The sequence below is a fragment of the Strix uralensis genome, chromosome 3 (genome assembly GCF_047716275.1).
Source record: "Strix uralensis isolate ZFMK-TIS-50842 chromosome 3, bStrUra1, whole genome shotgun sequence".
In the NCBI taxonomy this organism is placed as follows: Eukaryota; Metazoa; Chordata; class Aves; order Strigiformes; family Strigidae; genus Strix; species Strix uralensis.
In genome coordinates, this window is record NC_133974.1 from 41,421,817 (window position 1) to 41,446,706 (window position 24,890).

The 24,890-nt window shown below is 43.1% G+C and overlaps 1 protein-coding gene across 1 annotated transcript in view; it reads right to left on the reverse strand.

Moving 5' to 3' along the window:
• Positions 1 to 21,055: 21,055 nt before the first annotated feature.
• Positions 21,056 to 24,890, reverse strand: part of RNGTT (RNA guanylyltransferase and 5'-phosphatase) — a 195,492-nt gene continuing 191,657 nt past the window's right edge. The window contains exon 16 of the mRNA XM_074862047.1: positions 21,056 to 23,865. Coding sequence (XP_074718148.1) covers positions 23,702 to 23,865 — 164 coding nt within the window. The 3' untranslated portion in view covers positions 21,056 to 23,701. The remainder of the gene's footprint in view (positions 23,866 to 24,890) is intronic.

Below are 24,890 nucleotides of genomic sequence, written 5' to 3' on the forward strand. Positions count from 1 at the left end.
TGCAATACAGAAAATGCTTGGGGAGCAAATCTCTCCTCTCCCTGGTGTACACACAATGTACAACACCTCGCAGCACTGACAGACTATCCCAGTGTACAGGGGGAGTGCTCATCATGCTGGACTGCAGCCAGGAGACAGCCCCTCTAATAAGACCCCATACTCAATGGGAAGATGCTCCCCACTTAGCTGTCATATCATAGGGCCCCACGCTTCAGCAGTGGCCCCTCTCCTGTCTTCTGCCCTGCCTGCCCATGTGTCAGGCTACAGCCCTTTGAACTGTTACAGATGCCCAAAAAGTTGGCACCTGGGACGTGTGTCTCACTACCTTGGACTATAAGTGGGGTACGACTTCCTCCACAGGGCACTGAATAGCTGCGTGCATTAGATTGCACCACAAAATGGAAAACTGTCTTCCTTCTGTTTTTTTTATCTCTTCGTTTTTCCTTTTTTCACTGAAGTGATAGCGTTATATAAAATTCTGGGTGGTTTCTTATTGGGGGGAAAAAAAAGTCAAGTTAGACAAATTTTCCCTCCTCCCTTCCCTTCCCCTCCAGTTTTCCCTTCCCTTCCCTTCCCTTCCCTTCCCTTCCCTTCCCTTCCCTTCCCTTCCCTTCCCTTCCCTTCCCTTCCCTTCCCTTCCCTTCCCTTCCCTTCCCTTCCCTTCCCTTCCCTTCCCTTCCCTTCCCTTCCCTTCCCCACAGAGATAAAAAAATTTTGCTCAATCCCAGCTGAAGATCAGGAGCATAGGGGAAACCTGAACAAGGAAGAGCCTGCCTTCTCTATTGCCATGGCCTGGCAGGAAGCCGATACCCCAGTACATCTCCCAGAGGGAAGAGCACAGCCTTGCGTAGAAAACCAGCCATGTGACAACCTTAGCCTCACACTTGCAGAACATGAGGGTAGCCCAGCAGGCTGATTGTGTCACGAGGTCTGGGAAATGGCACTAGAACCTGTCAACGTCCCTACTCTGATTTCTTTCATATCGCCCCAAAAAATGTCTAAAAGTCTCCAGCATCCTGCTAACACACTGCAACATGATTGTTAGAGTCAAGCACTATAAAATATGCAGCACTTTTTGCCAGGATGTTACATGTTGTACCTTCTGTCTCTTTTATGTCTCATAAACCTCTTGGTATTAATAACATCTTTCTAAATAGCCTTCAAGTTTATTTCTACATATGAGGAAAACCACTGGTATTTACCAAAGCTTTGATTTTTGGTATTGTTTTTATATAAATCATGGTCTCCTTGTTTAAGCCAGTAATGATTCCAGAACTATAACATCAGGTGACACCACAGACCTCTCTTTGCACGGTATAATATCAAAATGTGCACATGAGATAGTGGTTAACTGATCAGTCCTCAGACCTTTGTCTCAGATCTCTCTTCGGCAATAAGCAAGCATCCTAGAAAAGCCAATGCCTACCAAGATACCATAGCAGAAAATGACATCCCTCTCCTTTTTCCAAAAATAAGGAACATGATTTTAGGTTATGCAAGTGTGTTCTTTCCCCACATTCCTGACATGGTGTCCCCTGTGTCACAGGGATACTTATATTTGTGTTTAAAGTATGATGCAATTGAAGAGCAGGATTCTGGAATATCCTTAGGGAACTATTTTGTAAATATGTATTCAGTGCTATGAGTCTACTTCAAAGGTAGAAAAGAAAGGAAAAGAGAAAAAAATGCATCTCTTCAGAAGTATTTTTATGAATCTCAGGGATGAGTCATCTCTGGCAGAGGAGATTTAACAGGATGCAAAGAGGGGTTGACTCCACACTGAAGCAGGGAAATCACCATTCCTTTGGTTTGATGGCTGATTTGTTTAACTAGGGCTCCCCTTACCATCACAAGCGCGCCCCCCCTCCTCCCCGCCCCGGTATGTGACTGAGAGATAGTCCTCTTTGGTTCTATGTGGTGCATGGCCAACCTTGCTTGTAACATGGGCTGGAGGTGTGAAATAGCAGTGACAGGAATCCCCTGTTACTTTGAGAAGGATCCAGAAAGGCTGTTTCCTTTTTTTTTTTTCCCCCAGAAAAATGCAGCTTCTTTGATAAACACCCTCACCTTTCTTCATCAAGCGTGGGAATTCAGTATCAGACAGAGCCATCTCTAATCTCTCAAGTACCTTTCAATCTATTTGCTACTAGGGCACTAAGATTCCCCTCTATCTCTGTGGCAGATAAAATGAGCTCAAAGTTATGCTTTCAGGGGTGGAGGTCAGTTCCCTGATACATCTAGACAGAAGCCTGTAATCACTTGAGTTTTTGTCCAAGTGAGAGCTGAGAACACCCTGCATTTCTTAAATCTACTTATTAACACGGTAACTAATCTAATGGATGCGTTCAGATGCTTGAAAGCTAAAGGCAGGAGCAAGCATGCATACGCATCAGGACAGCTTCTACATTTTTAAGCCAATTTGCTACTTGCCTAGAATTAAAAAGAGGATGACAAGTCCAGATCTGCAAAGAGCTTAATGGGAGTTAGCAAACTCAAACTACGGCTGACAGGGCAGAGGGGGATGACGTCTTCCCTACCACACATAGGATTTTCTGTCATGCTCTTAAATCTTTTGAGTCTAAATTTTAAATAATGTTTACTGTCTGCCATTTTAATGTTTGCATACATATTCCTGTGACAGAGTTGCAAGAATCCATTCCAGTTCATTTCTGAATCAACAGGTAAAAGGAAAGACAAAGTGTTCCTAGCTACTCTTTCAATGCATCTACCATTTGTGACAGCAGAAAGTGTATTCTAGGAAAAGCCCTAGTTTTGATGTAGACTTAAAATCTTCCAACATCTCACTCAAGACAAATTGGTAAGAGAAGTTTGCTGAACGAAGAGCAGAACAGTCTCACCTCCCTTGGTGAAAGGACCCTTTCCAAGTGTGAGTCAGGAACAGCTTTTCTGTTGTTCTCAGCACTGAATGGCAGTTGTCCACTTGGCTTCCCAAAAGTCCTGGCCCAGAGTTGACACTGGAGTGTTACTTGCATGACACACTCAATTCAGCAGGGAGGGGCGGGCAAAGCTCCTTCCTAACACCAATACAACACACACTTTTAAACAAACATGTAGGTTTAGTTGCTAACTCCACACCTGGAGTGTGAAGGAAGGTCCTCAGAGGCCCTTAAGCCTTCTCAGTTTTAGATAAAATTGCTACTTCTGGGGATAGGAGCAGTGTCTTTCCTGCCCAGGCACAGCTATATAGTGCTGTATGAATAAACAATGAAGCAAGGCAAGAGATCAGAGAAGTATGGATTACTTACAAACTGCATCAGTTCCTGGCAAGGCTGACCTAACCCGTGATCCTGAGAGCTCGATAAATTGAGTTCCACAAAGTTCACCATGTATTGGTTTTCTGATTAAAACTTTAAAAACCAGGGGTCTTTTTGCTCTCCACAGCAGTATAGTTCTAACGGTGTTGTATAAGCATCATGATTTCTCTTGCTACTTTGAGCCAAGTTTCTTTCCATGCCCCCACCATGCTATGCACTGTGCTTTCCCTGGTTTTGCCCTCCACCCCAGAGGAAGCTGTGTTTCCATGATGTATTATTAAAGTGCGTATGTTGCTTGTGAGCTTCTCTGGTACCCTTCAGTAGGGAGACACACTCTAAATGTAAAATAGCATTACTGTGATAAATAAAGAGAATTCAAAACTCTGGCACCCTTACTGTGTGTATGAGATGCGCTTGGATGCTAAAAGCTATCCTCTTTTGCATGTGAAGCACTAGTACCTTGTAGTTTTTTCACTGAGATCTGGAAGTACGGAAACAAAGTCTGACTTCTAAACGACTAACGCATGTGACTGCTCTGCAGGCCTGAGAAGTTCAGTCTGCACCCACCTGAAAATCACTGACTGGTTCATAGTAAACAGTATTTAATAACAAGAAGAATTGGAAAACAATCCTACCCCATCCGTTGACAAGAAGTTTATGAGGTGTTTTGTTGATTCATAGCACACAAAATGTGAGAACTGAGGGAGAAAGAGGCACAAAACCTAAAATGCTTCACTGGCATTAGCCAGGCGTCTCACGGTGTGATGGGTATAATTCCCTCCCCAGGAGAGCTCTGTGGGGACCACGTATGAGAGCCGTCAAAAGTGAGGCAGCAATGACCCCGCTCTGCGGTACTCTTTCGACTTAATAGGAACAGCTGGTCAGTGAAGTGTTTGCTAGAAATTTAACAAGGCTCAAACAGTGAGAAGCATCTGCCAATAAATCAAAAGGGAGCACCCAGCTAAATGAGGTTTAATTTAAATTCGTACCTAGGGCTGACAGATGAGAGCTTCATTGCTCTTCTGCATTGCATTAGAGCGCGCAGGTTTGTGGCCACATCAGCAGCAGCTCAGGGAAGATGTTTCTGAGTGGCAGTCCAGGGTCTCGGGTTAAGTGCACAGCAACCGTGCGAAACTGCGTCAAATGCAAGGGGGCTGGTGGGGAAAGGCAACGGGGAAGTCATTTCTCCCTAATGGCATGTTTTCCAAGCCATTTGAACATGATGCAAGCCACCTTGGCCACAAATGTTTTCAGCTTCACGGTGCCCTGTTGCTGCTGCCAGCTTGGTTCCATTGCTCTCTGGCAGAGCAAGCCACCATGTCAGACAGTCCACAGCTGTAGAGGGAGTGTCCCTGCAGTGGAAGCTGGGGATAGCGAGAGGAGGGAAGTCATCTAACATTTCTGTTTCCTTGTCTGAGGAAGTCCACACAACCTTCTGCAAAAGGCCAGATTCCCTGGAGCCCCCAGGATATGGCGGGTGTGGGCAGAAGCCTCTGGTAGGCCACCTCGTGGCAGGCTGAAGGTGGCCACCACTAGTACCAGGGGGGGGTCATGCATCCCTCCCACTTCGCTGGGCAGTGTTCAGCCTGGCAGCAAGGGCTAGATTTCACCTTGAGATGTTCTCAGGCAAACTGGGGCAGAGCAGGAGAGTGTCTGCCTGCACATTGCTGTGCTCTTCCATGAGCAGTGCTGACTTATTTTCAGGGAAATGTTCAATCATGGCTATGTGGCTCTGGAGAAGAGCCTCATGGCTGCTCGTGGGCACCTCCAGCGTTTGGAATGGCAGCAATCTCGCCTCAGGCTTCATGCTGTAGGTGACCCCAAGGTGCACCCATGCCTGGGGGCATGCCTGAAGGAGTCTGGCATTTGATTACCAGCCGTGCTGCATGGGCTTCCTCACATGTGCACTGGGGGGAACTGAATTTGCTGCATATGCAAGCAACAGTACCGTCCCCTTTGCCAGAAGGCCTGGAGTGCAATCAATGGAAACAGTCCCTTTTCAGGCCATTAGGGTAATTCAAGCAGCCAGTCAAAACTGCACAAACAAGAATAGTAAATGGGATATTGCCACAAAAGATTAATGGGGTGGTGAGATATGAGAGTTACAGATCAATGCCAAGGTGGCTGCCTATGTGCCTCCATGATGCAGGGTCCTGGAGCCAGTGCAGGGCAAGGCAGCCCTAGGATCCCCTCCCTACCCTCCCGTGCCTCTGCCCATGTCTGAGAAGCACCACAGAGGTAGGGTGAAGGCAGGGAATGGCTGAAGGATGAGCTGCAAGGTGAATTTCTTTGGGCTGGGCTGTCACTGAATTCTGCATGGCTGCTGTTTGCATGAGCTGGAGAATCAGTTTGGCTTTCTTTTTCAAATAAAATTAGAGATATCCAAAGTGGGACACATACTACAAAGCATACCAGAGGGTATTTCTTGTATATGCACAAATCCAAATAAATGCATCTGTAAGAAAAGTTGCTCTATAAAAATTGTGACCATTGCCTCACATACTCAGCGACCCCATGATTGAAAGAAACCTCAATAAACTTCTTGTTCATAACGTTTTCCAGAAGTTTCAAATAGGAAAGCCCGAAAATAGTGCAAAAAATGCAAGTGGAAAGAGGAAAGTGGGAATAACTGACTTATTACAGATATGCTGGTATATTGACATTCCAGTTAGCTTTTGATATACGAATACACACTTGGGTGCATGCGCACACGCATATGCAAACATAAAATGGATTAGATTCATTCTGAAGCTTTTGACAACAGCAGCTACACTTTTTACAAGTCAGAGGCAGCCATATTCGCTTCAGAAATCATCTGGTAAGAAAATATCAAAAGCAGAATGTGCAGGCTTTTAAAGAAATGTGTAGGAGCAAAACAAGCTTATTTCTGTTTTAATCCAAACTGAATCATATGTCTTATGTCAAAGCTATAAAAAACAAGGAAGGTAAAAGAGGTAATTCTTGTACTCCAAACTTTTTAAAAAATCTTATATTAAATTATTTCCTTCTCTTTACACAAAAGAAACAAAAGAAGTATCAATTCCTAGCAAGATAATTTCACCTCTTTCCTACCATTAAGAAGAAACTAAGGAGACACATCCTCTTCTGGTGTACTCTGTTACAGCTCCTTGGGATTCAAAGGAACTAGGACAGTTTCCAACAATGGAGGACATGATCCTCAGATCTTTAGTAAGTGAAAAAGCATCCTGTCTGAAAGTATTTGGGAGAGGAAGCTTCTCCGGAGACAGCTAATAAAATACTTTCAGTGCTCTGTAAAGGAGATCAGTTGATCCTGAGTGTAAGGCCGCTGCCGCTTACTGCCTGTCAGGAGAAGTGCAGTGGCCCCTGGCCCTTTTCCCAAACCCCAGTGGAGCAGCGTGTGGGTCGGATGAGTTGTTCAGCTGGCAGCAGCCACCATCTGTCCCCTTGGCCACCTCTGCTCTTATGTAATGGCCCAGATCTGGTCAACTGACCGGGAGGCCCTGGAGAAGGAGGGCTCCCAGATGGCAGTCTGATGCCACCACGGATACTTATTATACTGTTCCCTCCTCAGGTCTGGGGAGCTTGGGGGAAGGACGGTGTCCAGAACCAGACTGCATGAAGTCCTTAGGTGCCAGGAACCTGTTTCCTCCCTCCATTTTTTCAGGGTCCTCAGGTACTGCCAGAACATGGGCTGTACACCAGACTTTGCTCTGCAAAAGTAGAGCAAGCCAGGTGGTTCCGGAAAGTACAACACACTCTGCATTCACATACTATCTGCGTGGGCTCAACATGTATCACGCAGTGGGGCAGGAGATGATCCCTGCTCTTCCCTGACACTGAAAAGATGCTTGGGGTCTGCCCAGCCGGGACAGTCAGACACCACACAATTGAGCGTGAGACTGGGCTAGGACACAAGGAGGATAAAAGACCTAAAAATCTTTAAGCAAGCTGAAAAACTTCCAGTAGTCTTGGAGCTATATTCAGATAAATGACCTTAGACACTAATGCACCAAAAGGATGATGTCTGGTCCAGAGAGAATTTAAAGTGTGTAAATTAGGATCCTATAGAACACATACCTCCCACTGATATTACAGACAGCTTCAGAGCACCCACAGTAGGCTGGATGCTCCAGCAGGAGCCACACCCATCCAAACAATAGTAGTCTCCCGGCACTCCCTTCTGCCTGCTTGGTAGTTGCATTGGTACATGAGACAGGACCTGCAGTCTCTCCCTCCATTGCTGCGAATCAGGGTGAATCCACTCATTTCTCTTGACACGGTGTGATGGAAGATGAGAACAACTGCCAAAGAGGCAGGTAATGTTGTTTCAATGGCACCAGTGTTTTTTACCTTGCCCCCTTCCCTTCTCAGAGCAGACTGAGAGCTCTTCGCAGCATGGCTTCTGTCCATGGGTCCTGGGCCATGATGGGAGCTCCTAGATACAAGATCAGAAATGAATAAAATAATAAAAAACCAACAAGAGTTCTTGAAATTAGCTTCTCCAGCTTCTCTTCTTGCTTTCTCATCCTCCTCACTCTTGGGTTCTGCAGCAATAACAACAGCAGCAGAATTGAAGAGTGAACAAAATAATACTGCAAAGTTCAGGTTATCTCTGGAAAATCTTCCCTGAATAGCCTGAAGTGGACACATGATTTTAGAGAAAGTGTGAGGATGTCACCTTCACTCCAAGGCCAAGACCAAATGCTGGGCTGGATCCATTAACCCCATCTGACCTGCACAGGTCTTCAAATCTCCTGCCTCTTCTGGGAACACTGAAATAATATCAAACTAATACAAAAACTATCATCACCCCGAGCCACTGCTGGGAAACTATTCCGTGCCTTTGCACTAACTATGCTGGCTTCTTACACTACCAAAATAGCCTTTATTAAAGAGATTTAACCAGGTCCAGAACAAATGAAAGATCATTTAGCAGACCAGAAAACCATATAAAATCACTACTACAAGGAGGAAGACATTTCTGAGCTGCTGTCTATGTATTTATTTTCTGCATATGGAATCAGTCATTTTGTATGCTTGATAAAATCAAGGACAATTAAACTAAATTGAGCTTTAATTTCAGACTGAGGCATACGTCTGTGGATGAGCATTTCTTCCTGCAATGTCTGGAATTACTAACCAGCAGCACAAGCTAAACTCAAATATCAGACAAGGTGGGAAAAAGTGCATTGCTCGTCAAAAAACAGACAATGATAAAGGTATTGGAATACTTTGCATTACTCTCAGAAAAGAAGAGTTCAAACAAGGTCTATATTCCAGTCCGGAATATATTTAGGATGAGAAGCGGGACAATAAATGTTTCAGGAGTTGGGGAGGGATAGGACAAGGTCAAGCTGAAATGACCCAGCTAATGATGAATCCCACCATTCTGTGCAAGAGGATAAATGAGTCCCATTGAGGGCTGAGTTCTCAGTATTCATGAACAGGAACGCGAGCTGTGCTCTCAGCTTCCTGCACACTCAACATCACCTTTCTGAGCTGCACCACTGAAGATCTGTGGAGAAATGATCCTTTATTTGCAAACATACAACTGCAACAATTATTTTTAATCCCAGTCTCAAATCCAACTTTCATATCTTAAAAAGCTGAAAACATTGTCCTCCACTTCTTATAACGTCTATTGTATCTGCCTGTTGCAGGGCCTGGCTCTTCTCCTGGCAGCTGGTGCTTCCCTGTGAACTGACTGGAAAATTGATCCTCCCTACAAAGTTTACGTGTACAGCAGACGTTATTTCTGCCCCACATCAGCCCTCAGTTTGACTCCAGTTCTGAAAGGTCCCTGTTCCTGCATCTTTGATGGCAGGTCCAGACTGGTTGTTAGCCTTGCACAAAGTGCTGTGCCTGGGTGATTTTGGTCTTGTTCTTTCCTCCCAAATCCTCAGATGACCTATGAGAAGAACAGAGCTTTTCCAAGCTGAGCAGATGGCTTGCAAGGGGATACTTGTTCAGGAAGGGCAGGCTGTGCTAATGACTTTTCCAAAGTCCCACTGTCCCGTTGCCAACCATGTCATTTCCAGAAAGTGAATCCTGTAGCAAGACAGCAAGGAAAGGTGGTTTTAACAATGCAGCACTATCTTTGGTCAATGTGAAAAAGTTGTAAAATCTTTATGGCTGTACAAACACTGATCAGTGGAGTTTTCTAGAGGTTCTGGACAGCTGAAGTCCTACAGAGGGGGGCTGAAGGGAGATGACTTATGTTTTCTGGAAAAGCCAAGTCAGTTGAGGCCGAAGAGTCTAAATGAATCATTTAATTAGAGACCACAGAGAGTCAGAAAAGGATTTTGATTCCATCCAAGCTTCCTCTTATTACAGGAGTAATATTACACAGCTTAGGGGAAAAAAATTAATATATCAAAGGCTTTGTTAAGTCCTTCTATTCCTCATTTGTGAAAAATCCATCCAGCTCACTCTCTAAGGCACAATGGCTGGCCTCTCAGCAAGTCACTATTCAAATCCTCTCTATCCAGTGACAGTTGTATTACAGCAGAGGAGGTGATAGATGTCTTACTAGAGTTTTGCAGATCAGCTTACACAGGGAACTCTGGGTCCTACCATTTTCCCCTCATCTCTAATGAACATTCATGTCTAGAACAATAAAATCTCCTCTTGTTAGTGATCACTTTGAAAGAAAAATCAGCTATTAAGATGATTAAGATACAGCTCAGGTACGGTAAAACCTTCTAATGTCTATTTCCATCTACCTTTGAAATGCAGACTGCTACACAGAGGCAACCAAATGTCCTAGTTTAACCTCTTACATGGTTATCAAACGAAAAGGAAGGACAGTGAGAAACTCAGCAAATCAAAGGCTTTGCAAGAGGGTTCAGGGACTTCAAAACAGCCTCTTCTCACATGCAATACTTGTGTGGGAGAACAGGAGGGAGGAAACAGTCCGTTCAGATCTTCAATCAGTTTAGGACTTACTCCTATGTTTCTGACAGCTTCTTCTGATATGACAAAATTTGATCCACTTCATAGGTGTGACTTATTACCTGTTCTGTTTACAGCAGAGAGTACCAAGCAAAAAACTTCCTTACCCGAAGATCAGCTTCCTGCCTCAATCTGTGATAACCAAAGTTACAACTCAAATGAAATCTCTTGACAGCGGGTATCTTTTTTTCTATTATTAATTTTTTGAAGGAGATAGGACTGCTATTTGAATGATTAGCTGCCCAAGTACATCAGAGAACAGAATATAAATAGGATTCACTTGCAAAATGGAGGTAGAACCAGACACATGGAATATGTCGACAGGGAGTTTAATTGTGTTCTGTTTTTAAAGAATGACAAAACCATGCCAGTGAAATTTATAACCCAAGTATCACAGAAATTTGCAACTCAGTAAAGTTGTCAAAAATCTTAAATTATGCAGTATGCGCAGATGTGGTTGAGAAATTACCCAAAGATTTGTTTAAGAAACATCAAAGCGGTTAACTTCAAACACATTTTCTGGGGCTGATATTCTCTTTCATTTTCAGCAAGTTTAGGGAATTAACAATGGTATTGGCAAACATTTATTCAGGTAAGTTAGTCTGCTCCTAGTTATAGCATGAAGACTTATTCCCTGGATCTCAATTTACACATCATTATATCTACCCACCAGCACTTTGGAACAAAGAAAGATCTATGTGCTGAGAAAGTTACAGCAATAGAAAACACTAGCCCTCATATCCAATCAAATGGATGTCATGAAGCCAAATTCCTGTTTATCTGAAGGAGTAGAGGAGGAACCAAGCAAAGCTCAGATGGGTGTCTGTGAGGTCTCTCTAATCTTGTTTGGAATATATCACACCTAGAACTTATTTGAATGATCTTCCTTTCAATAGGACCCTTCACAGCCACCTTGTTTGTGACAGCCTTCCTTACTTCAGGTCACCAAAGCCCTAGTCCAAAACATGGCAATAGAAGGTCTCACCTTTACTTCACTGTGTTTTGATTTTGGATGGTTTGTTATACCTGGAGCAACTGAATTTTCCTCAATACTGAGCAAAACAGAAACAGGCAGTCTTTGTGAGCCACCAGAAGCTATGAGTTCCAGTTTAGGGAAAGTCAGACATGGCAATGATCTAGGCATCACAAATATGAAGGAATGAGGCTGGGTTCCTATTTGGGAAATTACAGCGGTTTAAATGTAAGGCTGAGAAGCGTTTAGAAAAATCATGTTCTAATTACTCCAGGCCCTATACATTTGTGTGTCCTTCAGTCCTTGTGTCCTTGGGGAAAATGCAGGAGATTTTGTGTTGTCACGGAGGGTAATCTTGTACTGTGTCACAGGAGCATGGTTCAGCAGAGAGGAGCTATAGATTTTGCCATGGGAATGGCATTACATATAGTAACTCCTCTGGCCTTTTATCCCCATTTGCAAAACAGGACAAGAACCATCTCGTGGGAGCATAAGCCAATGCCAGTGGCTGTGAGTACCTTTGTGACCCCAGTATGGCAGGTACTCCCGAAGCACAGAATTTTATTTTAGGTATTATTGACAATGAATGCATTTGTGACACCAATTAAAAATCTCTAAAAGATCATTGGCTTGGACTACTTTGAGCTGTGACGGGCATCCACAATGAGCTTGTATAGATGCTATCTTTCAGACTTAATCTGCATGTGCTGTATGTGCACATGCAGCATGTGCTGTCCCTGACGCTGCACAATAGCCATTCATTTATGTTAGAAAGTAATTGTATTCTGGATGATGATTTGTTGACTGGTTAATGGCTGTCACTGAACATACTGTATATACATTAGCTGTCCAGTTTTAATGAGGAACAGGACTCTTTAACGTTCCTCTTCTGCCATTTTTTCATTTTTAATATGCAATTAAAAAATGACAAATGAAGCCCTCAAAAGGGGTTGGACTAGACAATCTCTAGAGGTCTCTTCCGACCTCAGCTATTCTGTGACTCTGTGAAAATATCCTGGAGTCTTCAAACAGCATTAGGGGAGATTATTATCACCTGTGCATGAACAGCTAGCTGAGTCACCAACACAGCCAGTAACACAAACAAGACTAGTGTGTTGTTTTTATCTCACACTGCAACAGAAAAGCCTTCACTTCATTACAAAATGTGAATGTCAGAGCTCACTGAGTGCTACTTCAGACAGATGTTTGTTTCATGTAACTTGTTAAAATGCCTCCTGAAAAGCAGGTATCAAAAGCCATTTCAGCTGGTTCCCAGTCTTTCTGAGCCTTACTCAACACCAGCACATGGAATGTGCTTCTCTGTAAAGGACTGAAAGAAAATTTCACGTTGCCATCAAAGAGTGCACAAGGCTAGGGCTTCGGTAGGTGCATCTCTCTGCTGCCCCAACAGCGCTGGGGGAGCGTATGTACCCGCTGCTGCCTGCCTTCTTGAGCCCTTGGACTAGCGTCGCTTGCCACAGCAGTGGTGGTGATACAAGTTGTGGTCCGCATTCGTAAATCTCGGTTTGGTGTTTCAGATGACATGGCTGATGCATGACATCCTACTCAAAACCAAAAAAAAGTATATCCCCCTCTTCCCTGTTGTTTCAAGAGGACCACTTCTATTAGGTAAGAGAAGACCAGTCTGTGACATGCATGCTGCAGTTCACTGGAAGTTATCTTGGCTGTTTCTTACTAAATTTTTGCTGTGCTGTAACTTTATGTCAACATGATCATCTGGGTTTCATGGAGTTCATTTTCTTCTGAATAACAAGTCTGAACAAAACCTTCCGTTATATCTGTTAAACAAAATTGCTGGTGTCTGATTCAAAACGGCTTGACCGGCATCCCATAGTCTAACAGAATACGTGCAATCTTGTGTTGTAAGCCACCTTTAGCTGGGGTCATAGCACTGATCGCTTGCCTGAATGTCAAAATGAATCCACTAAACTACTTGCAGCTGGGTAGCAGGGAGGTGATGTGACATGTCTGATACCATTTCTTTTAACGAACAACAGGCACTCTTTGGATGTGAATTGACTTCCATTGTCACTTAGAATCTGTCCAAGAACTTGAAAACGAGAGTCTTAACACTTGTAGTAGCTGCACTGAAGTAATTTACACGAAATATTGCAAGACATTTTCAAGGCATATCCACCAAAGCTGAAAAAACACAACTTCCGAAAAGTACAGGAAAGGTTTTCTGGATTCTACCTGCTATGAGGTAGCTGATTGTTGCCACTGAAGAGCAGATGGTGTTTGTGGACAATCTTGACATTGCATTGTCATTACCAACCACCTTTTACCCCACAGACTACCTGGCCAGCATTTAGTTAGCAAACAGTCCTCACATGCTTTTTGCAGCACAAAGGACCTGGGTTTTGCAAGGAAAACCATTCCATGACCACATTAGACAATTTTAAAAGTTAAGTTACTACTTCTTTTTGAATCAGGGAAGCTGGAAAGAGTTGTTTAAATGCATGGCTCTATCTACCCATTGCCACAGCACTCACTTCATTGTGAGCTTTGCCCCATGCCATGGCATGTCCCTGGCAGGAGGTCTATAGGACATACCAGCCATATTTCCTTTTCAATGTCCTCCCGCAACCAGATGGCAGACATGACAAACATCCTGCATTTGAACTTGACTAGTGCACTTTCAGATTTGATAGACTGGCCATGAACATGTCCATTGTTATAAATGAGCTGAAAACATTCACCTTCTTGGGGTTACGGAATGACTTGTAATCAGTTATTTTCTGTAAAGGCAGGCAAAGCCCATGTGACTTGTAACCTCTCCAGAAAGCAGCTATGCTCAAAACGATGGTGAGAATCTATGCTTAGCAAAAGGCAGGCAAGGCTTTCACTATAATGGTCCATTATGCTGAATCTGCCCACTTCTACTATGAAGACTGGGAAATGCACAACCAAGGCATCAGAAACAGTGTGGTCAGCAGGACTAGGGATGTGATTGTCCCCCTGTACTCAGCACTGGTGAGGCCGCACCTCGATTACTGTGTTCAGTTTTGGGCCCCTCCCTACAAAAAGGACATTGAATTACTCGAGTGTGTCCAAAGAAGGGCAACGAAGCTGGTGAAGGGTCTGGAGCACATGTCGTACGAGGAGCGGCTGAGGGAACTGGGATTGTTTAGTCTGGAGAAGAGGAGGCTCAGGGGAGACCCTATTGCTCTCTACAAATACCTGAAAGGAGGTTACAGAGAGGTGGGTGTTGGTCTCTTTTCCCAAGTAAGAAGTGATAGGACAAGAGGAAACAGCTTCAAGTTGCAGCAGGGGAAGTTTAGACTGGGTATTAGGAAAAAATTATGCACTGAAAGGATTGTGAAGCATTGGAAGAGGCTGCCCAGGGAAGTGGTGGAGTCACCATCCCTGAAGGTATTTAAAAGATGTGTAGATGTGGCGCTTAGGGACATGGTTTAGTGGTGGACTTGGTGTTAGGTTAATGGTTGGACTTAATGATCTTAAAGGTCCTTGCTAACCTAAAAGATTCTGATTCCATGATTCTGAGGCACATTGCAAGAGGTGACAATCTCTTCAGCTGTCAGTCCATCAGCTTTAGCAAGAGTTAAGTGCACTGAAGACAGGGTAAAGGACTAACACCAGTTCACTCAGGGAATGAAGCCCTGCTGCTTTGAGGGGGAGGAATCCCTAGTAAGAAATTACTTTTTGAGAAATGAGCATAATTGTGAGACATTTTCTAGTTGTAATGCCTTACGGAGAGATTTGCATTTGCATATTACACGCTAACCAGTCCCTCGGGCATCATTTAAACTCTCTCCACACAGGCAATGCTCTGTCAGTTTTCATAACCCAGCTGCCTGTACAGGAATTGTTCTGTTTTCCCTCCTGAAACTGTGTGTGAAAGCAGAAATGTTCCACACTCACAACTGGCTTTAGGGAATGGGTATTTTTGGCAAATCTCCACAAACTCGGAAAATATTTTGCCTACCGATTTAACAGGAGCTGCTACGTAACACAGTAAAGGTGGTATTTTATACTTACAAAGAGCTGTTAGTTTCTCCTCTTTGAAGCTATCATTAGCAAATGATCCAGGCTTTTGATATCTGCCACACAGTCCTCAGCAGAGACACAGGCGCACAGGCTAAACCCTTTGTCAGTACGATGAGGAGTCTCAGTGTTGCAGGCTGCTGTTCTCATTCCATTTCTGCAAGCATCATCATCACCCCCTGCTCCTCTGCAGTTCTGGGCCAGCATGGCCAAGTCTTAATGTGTCTGTCTGTAATTTTCTGTGAAGCATCAGGAAGCCTCAGTGGCACAGCCAGACTCCAAAAGGAGAACAGTTATTATACACAAATACACAAGGCTTTAGTACTTGGACATCTACTCTGTGTCCAGGGTTTTGTGGCTCCTGTAAATTGGAGAGATACAAGAGTTACAGTAGTTAATAACTACAAAGCTACAGCTAATAGTGACCTCCTTTTGCTTCAGACCTGTGTGCCTGCACATTTGTTACTGATGGACTGTTGGCCCATTTCCACTAGTCAGGATGGCTCAGTCATGCACGTTGCCTCTCACTGGAGCTAAACAGCCTCCCTTGCTGCCCTGGGATCAACCTGCCTTCCCTGCTGATAAAGTCATGCCTTTGGGGGAAAGAAAAAGGGGTGTTTTACTACCCCATCAGACCAAAGCATCCCTTTCAGACACCTATGTCTTTCTCCTGCAAAGCCGTGATCCCTGGTCTGGGTGAGTGAAGAGCATTACCAAGCCGTGTGGTCAAAAGTTGTGCAGTGGGGAAACACACAAAGTTCGTCATTATCCAAATGTCTCAGCTCACTTCCATGGGCAACACTCTTGAAAGACCATGCTGGAAATGGCCAAGATTAGGGAGGGGGCAATGCTTGAGGGGAAAGGCCGTATCCAGGCTCTACAGCCCTTGCACTGCCTCAAGTTCATTGTCATCCCTAGCACAATTACATGATTAAACTGGAAGCCTCTTGGGAAAAGAGAGGCAGTGAGCCTGCCCACGTGCAGCCATAGTGCTGCAGGAGTAGCAGTGTGTGCCTTTTCCATCCTCCCCGCTGGGGCCAGGGATTTAGGGAACACAGAGCAAGACCTTTCCTGCAGAGCCAGTAGTACAAGACAAGCCATAGGAAGGGAGGGTCGATAGCAGTTTCAAGCTATTTTTCACTTTTTCTCCTACGAATGCTGGCAATAATTGGGCTGGATAAAGATGTCAAAATGCTCGTTTCAGATATCTGAGGAAAGGAAGGTGCAAAACCAGCCTTTTTCCTAACACAGCCACACTCCTCTTGCTGTGCTTGGGAGGCTGCACCCGGCAGCTTACCCCATGCAGAAGCAGAGTCCAGCGCCACTTTTAATGGGTGCACCAACTGGAAATGACCATCCTCATTTTGAAAAAATGACTTAGCTGTGATACCAGAACCTAAGGAGGTTGTGGTTTTCTGCTTGACGTTTGTAAGAGAAAGTGAATGGCCAGCTGCTAGTCAAACTGGCTGGCACAGGCTCCTCTTAGTTTCAGGGATAAAACACACAGCTTTGATGCAAGCAGCAAATGGTGAAAAGCGCAAAGCCAAACATGACCGCTTCAAACTTCAGCATTTGCCTGCCACAGATTATTTTTGCAGAATACCAGCAGGTCACTGACTCACATGGTAAGTATTACCTGGCAGCAGAATTATCATTGATTTCATACGATTGATTTCTCAGCCCAACGGTAGCATACTATATCTTTTCTTTTAAAAGAACAAACTGTCATGGCAGGAAAAAGTAAATTATTCCGGGAGCCCACTGCTTTAAAAACCAGAAAACCTTTCAGAGATGTGAGTTTTTCAGTGCCTGATGGAAAAAAGAGACTTTTTTTTTCTCCTTAGTGCTTTCTGAGCAGTTATTTTATGGGTCTCAAACCTCCATATTGTCAAAGTAGAATTCTTCATTAAAAAGGTCTTGCATAAGATTGTCTATAAACTGAACCAAAGGAGAAGATTTTAAGTACTAAAATACTCAATGAAATAGCACTGACTGCCAAGCAAACTGACAGGGGGAATTCAAACTAAGATTGTTTTTCTGTTTTTCATCTTACTCATTATAAGTCAGAGTTTTTGTTTACCCTGGAGAAAGACATGTTTCTGGTTTTGCACACCTGCTGTGCCACTCCAAATCTGTCCCCTTATCCCTGTACTGCTAGGGCTTTCAGCAGACTTGCATCTGTCATGGTCCACTTGAATGGAAATATTGTACAGCCACGTCTGTGACTTGTTCCTGGGGCTTCTTACTCTGGATTTCATCAGAACAGTGTCTGACAGAGGTAGCTGTCTGGAATTCATCCTCTTACCTCTCCAGTCCTGGAGTCTGCTCAGTCTTTCAGCTTAAATTAACATGTACACTGGTAACGTATTTCTACTGACAGGATTTGAGGCAAGAGGAAGGTGGAGCATGTAATGCCCTGACGCCACATGGCACCCTATTTGGAGCCTGATTTCCCCTACCCAGGCAGCTTGCTGACAGGGTAGGTGGCAGGAAGGCCAAGGGCATAGCTGGCTGCTGCAATAGTAAATTCTGTATCTGGGAGCTCTCTTGGCACTCCAGCACTGCTCTTGGGTTTATACAGCACTGATTTACCTAAAAAGGGCTCAAAAGCGTCCCCGTGCCCCTGTGCTGTGATGCAGGGATGTGTCTCACATAGCTGCTACTCCCAGTGATCCGGGAGCATACACACTGCTGAGCGTGTAAGCATACACCAGAGCTTTCAGAGCTCAGGAACAGTGTAACTGCTAGACAAAGAGTAATGGCTTACCCATTACTCTGCTCTTCTAGGACCTCATCCCATACACTTTGGCTCTTGGTCCTACCTCATTGCTGCTGGCCCTCTTGAGAGGCAGCCTGTCTGAGTCTTCTGGCTGAAGGGTAGGTCCTTGCCCCCCATGCCAGTCTTCACTTGTCCTGCCTCCTCCAGTCACCATCCTCTTCTTCTACGTAAAAAGCCATCTCTTTTCTTGGCACCACTAACATCATTTTATCTCTTCCCTTCCTCTTTGGCACACAAGATGATACCAGTTCTGGCTGCCTTTCATGCCCTTTCTTCCACAAGACCAAACCTGTAGAAACTGTAGGGCATCCTTTGTACTCTTGCCTGGTCTCCAGATGCTCTCATTGTAACATGTGGCTGATTTGCAGGCCATTGCAACACTCCCCTCCCACACCCACGGCACAGTCTGCCTATGAAAATCTGTGCTCTTCTTCAAGTTTTTTCTCTTGAACCACCCTACCTTTTCAAATTGAATTTTTCACCCTTTGGATTAAAGTTACCCATCCCTTGATGATCAAATTAGTTCAGAAACTCTTTGAAGTATGTTTTGATAATAACAAAATACTGTTCCTCCAATGTTACATACTTGGCATTTATACAGATCTATTTAATATGATAACCTTATCACCTCCTCACATTAGAGGAAGTTCTGAGTAGAAGAGTTAATCAAAATTTAATTTTCTCATAGACGAATGCTCCTGAACCCAATTTGTGTGCTTTCTGCTAGTCAAATAGACACAAAGATATTGTGAGAGGAGAAGGAGAGAGGAAGGGAACATGAACAGTATTTCTGATCAAATAAATTCCTGTCATGGGAGTCTATTTGACTATAATTTGGTTTTATTAAAGTATGTTTATTATTTTTACATACGGTGTTTTCCAAGAGAAGTGGAAATAGGTTGTACTTACGTTTTATTTTGGGTTTTTTTGTGACACTGGATTATTTTTCCTCATCAAGTTCATTGAGCATCTTCCACATTTTCACACTTCTGTATGCACCATCACCAGAAAGTTCTCATACTAGTGCTGGTTACAACGTGCTCATGTGTCCCCCTACTGCTGACTATGGATTGAAATAAACCAGATGAAAACGAGACCCAACTGAGGGAAAACTCAATCAACCTCCAGCCACAGCCCTACAGATCTCTGCAGCTGAACAGAGATTTCAGCTTGTTGGGAAGCTCAGCAGACCCTCACCCGGGAAGCAGAAGGAGCGCTAACCTACATTCCCACTGCAAACATTATCTAATTGATCCAGATGTCAGTGCAAAGAGTATGACTTACTTTTGTCTGTACACAAAATAGGGGGACGGGGTCATGAGGGAAGGAAGAGGAAAAGAGTCCTTGGCCGTATGATGAATACTGTCACAGCTGGTAGATGCTGCTTTGATTCTCCTGTGCAAGCACGACTTACAGGGGCAGTACTGCCCTATCCGTCAGTCGTCAAGGCTGGTATCGTACAGGCTTGGAGTGCAGCACTGTCCTTGAGGAACATGAGCAGAGGGCCAGCTGCAGGGCACAGGCTCTCAGTCTGACATTTGATAGTAGGACAACTCAAAAAGCAGGTAGGCAGGTGTAACAGAGGAATGCAAGCTTGAGGAGCTATGCCGTAAGCACAGGTTGTAGAAATTTGACACTGGAAACAAAAGGTTACAGGTGAAATCTAAACCCTGTAGGGTTTGTAAACCTTGGAACGTGGGGCGGTCAAGGTGAGAGCAAACCTTGTGTCATTGTGTAGGAGAACGGAAGTGATCTGTCTACTTAAGGCGTTTCAGCCAAATGCTAATCTCATGCAAGCTAACAGAACTGCTTGGATTTAGGATTTGATTAGAGGTCCAAAGGAAAGCAATGTAATCTATGGAAAATAAATAGCTCTTTACCAACTAACTGGATACTTTTAATAATATTATAAATTTAATTGACTACTGCAAGAATTTTGATGCTATGAAATTTACCCTCAATAAAAATATTTAGCACTGTGCTTACAAAAGCCTAATAACACAGGGGAGTAACATAAAATGATACACATCATATTGATTGAAAAAGAATTGAGAGGAAACACTGAAGAGACAGACAGATACCTGCAGGAGATATACAGGAGGAACAAACTGGACTTCTGCTCTCATTCTCTCTCTGTTGACTACAGATGAATTCTTAGGAAATTAGCTTGCTGTGCCAATGCCTTTGTGAATATTCTAAGGTTGTTAAGATACAATTATGCATTACACATTATGCAAATATAAAGTCACACCTCTTACAACACAAAACCAAGGAGCTGCTATGCCGAGAAGCGGGGATCCTGAAGGACTGCTCCAGTGAGCAAGCAAGCCACCACAAACTACACAGTGCCACGTGCTGGCCAGGCGCATCACCCTGCTTCCTTAACGCATACGGAGGGGAGTACTGAGCAGGGGTTAGAGAAGTTAGCATACCTCCCCAGGTGTGCTCAAATGCCAGATCTGGCTTGGCATTCACACTCAAACACTAGAAAATCAGAAATGGTTGAGAAAAGCACCACAGGAATTGCACACGTAACAAGAACATACCAGCAGCGGAGGCAGGATCTCAATTAGAAGGAAATTTCAAAAGTCAAGATGGGCTTTTTAGTTCCTGAAAGATACACTCTAGGCAGCTGCATCTGAGAAAGGAAACTGCCCTATTACAAGTCCATGAGTTGGTTCAAGTAGGTGGGCTACCAGCTTTAGCATCGTGCTGGATGATAAACCAGCAGGCAAGACCCATGCGGACCTTCTGCAACTTTTCATGCAATTGCACTTAACCCTGAATGGATAAGCTCCATAACATTAGCCCGTCATAAAATATGTACCTGAGGCACCATTTGATTTCTTTCTGGTTGTAGTTCCAGGAAGAGCAAATTGTACTTAAAAATGGTATAATGGATCATGGCCACCATCGGGCTGGGGAGCTCCTACCTGAGAGAAAAGCCACTGACCTCTGAAGGTGTGGATAATTTTTCTGGAGGACTGAGCAGAACACCACAGTATCCTTGTGCTTGCATCGGTACTAGGCAAGCACAGGCATCAAAAGTAAACACAACCTTTGGAAAAGTATTTTAAACCATTGACTTTATTAAAATACTTAATACACAGTTTGTAGAGGAATGTACTTACATTTTCTGGAAACTCCACTGAAACCAAATTTTAATTATATATTTAACAAATGACAAAACAGTGGATGAATTCATGCTGTACACCAAAGAATAGACAAGTTAGGGGTTTTTTTATCATCATTATTTTCCTGGCACAGACTCTTCTTTGCTTCTTAGCTTCAATCTCTTCAGTATCTAGTAGCAGATAAAGGAGGTTTGCATTTCTCACAGCATTAAACCCATCTGGTCCAAGTGAAATTCCATTTGTTTTCATCACGTTCTTCATTCAACCCTTCCCCAGTAGCTTCCTCTTCCAGAAAAGCAAAGGCGATTGACCTCTAGAAAGCTACAGGTCATAGCGCAAAGAAGAGTTCAACAATCAAATGTGAAAGTGGAGCTCTAAACCTTCGCGGAGTCATTACTCTTTCAAAATACCCATTTCAAGCCGAGAGTGGGAAAAAAGACACTGTCAAAATACAAGGGCCACAACACATTCATGGACTTGGTGGAATGCACGTGGAAGACAGCCTGAGGTGCTACAGCTCTAAAGCAAAAGGTAAACCAGAAGCTAGGTCTTGTTGAAATACAAGATGCAAGGGCTGGGAAGGAGAAAGACGGAAATAATCCGGACACATCCTTACAAGAATGAAATGTCCTAACCTCATGGAGAAGGCTGTAATCATCACACACATTGCAACTGCCACAGAACCATGAAGATCAGTGACAAAGCGTATGTTATGGCAATCTCAGTGACAAGTATAATCTGGGGGATATTTTTTATACTGAGTGAAGCAATAATTAACTGTGTGTTTCAATGCAAGATGCACAGAGGCTGCATAGGTTTTCACATCAAATTGGTAAGGCTCTTTTTAGGAGATAATGTTGCAACCTTGCATAGGTGAGATTGTATCTTTTCTATAGATAATATGCAGAAACTATGTACAGTTGAAAAAAAGAACTTTGATGAACGCATTTTTTTCTCCTCAAGTTTTACCATAGTATAAAAAGTAACTTATATAACTCCTTCAGTTCTCTAAAACACATAGGGAATATCCCAGAAAGAGATGCTAGGAACACCATCTAAACAATGCCATGTGCATTTATACAACAGGTTGAAACAACTAGAGAAGCCACCACAAAGCAGAGTCCTAAAGTTTCAATATAGAAAAAAAAAAGCAGGAGTTAATTTTCCTTACAAACATTAAGTCATTTAAACAGAAATGCATTTTAGTTAGAACAAATCAATGAGCTTTACTAATCAGATTGCTGAATGAATAGATGACTCACACACTACGTAAACTATAGAAAGAGCCAATTCGATCCCTGCTTGATAAATGTACAGTAAACTTTAAAATCTGCATTTGGTTTCCAATTAATCCCAGCTCAGAACAACTCCTCCCTTAGACAACCAGAATGCAGCTTCTCAAAACTAGCATTATGAACATCTGCCAATGCGCTGCAACAAGAGCCATCAGGGCATTCATGTGCTTCTTCATTTGGTAAGAAAGAAAGTCAGCCAGCGGATAACCACGGTGCCGCAGGACAGTCAACCTTCGAAAATGAACGTCCTGTTCCCTCGGACACTCATCCACCCCCCTAAATGGCTTAATTTTGCCCTGCAGTTACCTAAACCAGGAGACTTTCTGTCTGATGGGGCTCTCTTCCACCGAAACTACCTTCTCCTTTACACAGGAGTTGTCTGGCATTTCTTTTGCCATTTTGTGCCTGGATCTAAGACAACACGATTAGCGCCTGATTATTACCCTTGCATATCACAGTGATGTGTACATTTTAGTAATATTTACAATGGTATCACTGTGGAGAACTAAGCCCTGTACTAGAAACAGTCTCTTAAACAAGAGACCTTAATACTAAGGATTTGGTGTATTCCTTATCTACAGATAAACTTAAAAAGGCAAAGCTAAAATCAGCCCACTATACATTTGGTGTGTTAGGTTCAAACAGGGGGAAAAAACAAACACCCAGCACATTTCTTTTCAAAGGGATGCTATTTACAAGAAGGATTTGCTTTTTTAATATTTCAACAACAAAACCCAGCTAATTTTGAAATTAGTGAAATCTAAGGCGACTTAGTTTTTAACCAACACAGAGCACAAAAACCATTGCTGTTTGCTGTTAAACACAAGTCTCAGAAATGCAGGGAAACTATGATCAATTATACTATGGGCGACAAATCGCAACCAGTCGAATAACAATAATAAAAAAACACTTCTGCTTTTTTTAAACACAGCCTCTAAAAAGTACAGCATCCCAATGTCTTCTCAGTTCCAGATTGCTGACATTATAAATTAAAAGTGAAAAGAGATCTGTATATAAACAAGGCAGCTTTCCATTGACTTCATTGTACTGTTCTTGCCTAAACCTTTGGAAATTTCATCTTCTAATACCATAAGGTAAGGTTGAATTTATCAGTTATAAAACAATGTCCATTCATATGCAGAATTTAAAAAAAAATAATAATCAAACAAACTCAAAAAAACACACCCAAGTATTTACAGCAATTCAGATTTCTTTCTTTCCAGCCTTCACACTTGCGTTTCACTTTCTGCAGAACTGTAAACACGCTATCTGCTGAGACCAAGGCCTTATGTTATGGTACGCGGCCTTTTGGGCGGTGGGGGCGGCATGAGTTCAGTGTCAGGATCGAGGTGGTGTTTCCGTGTCTGTCCTTGAGAAGCTGCTGTACATCTGTCAATGAACTCAAACAGCATCTCCTTTGTGACTGGATTCTGGATGCTGTTGCATACAGCTGGGAACAAAGGATATATTCTCAAGTTACTAAACCAATTTGTTGTAGTCAACAATCCAATAATTTCATCCCCTCTTTGCAAAATAAATAACATAATTTGGCTCAAGTATTGAGCCTTAAATGCAGACTTTCACAAGATGGTTGTGTCAGGAGTCAAGTATCTCTGCTTTGCCCCCCAGAGAGGGCCCCCACCTCACAGGAATCTCTCTTAAAAACAACAAAAGGCATGTGTGTGTAGGCTTCAAGAGGCAACTATAAAAACACTAAGAACTGACATCCTATGCAACAACAACAAAGGCCTTGTGAGACATGGCTTTAAAACACTTATCAAATCCAAATAGCTAGAAACAAGATTGGCCTAATATTGAAAGTCTCTGAATTAAGGTAACTTTTTTTTTCACCACTAAGTACCATAAATACCATAAACCCACAATGCACAGGACTTTTTTTTAATCCATATACCTTCATGTGGCAGAAAAACTTGACACCAAGCAAGCTACATGTCTAGCACACCAGAGCATACGACGGATGAAAGGCCACAGTGCTGCATGTTGGCCAAGGCATGCATGTACAAGCACACCTGGATTACTTAACGTGACTCCCCACGTCATTGTTTGTAAGTAATGGCCCACAGGATTTTATGGACCAAATAAGAAGGCTTACTTCCCTTGAAACAAATGAAATATTTTTAATACTATTCCTACGTAACTTTAATACTATTCCTACGTAATTAATCCTCCCCAGAGAATAAGGAAGGATGGAAAAAATAAAAGGCAAGAAATTAAGTAGGAATCCTATGACTGTCTTGGAAGTACAAAATGATTAGAGGATTATTTATAGCATGTAAGGATTGGCCACAGTACGTATGCAATTTCCAGGCAAAACAATCTACTGAACCCCTAGAGTACTAAAAACCATTAAGACTCCTTAAAATGTACTTGCAATATAGCATTGTTACAAATAACGACTCTTAAATTACAACACTTTCTTTCCTGCAGAATTTCAGAACCCTTCAAAGCATTACT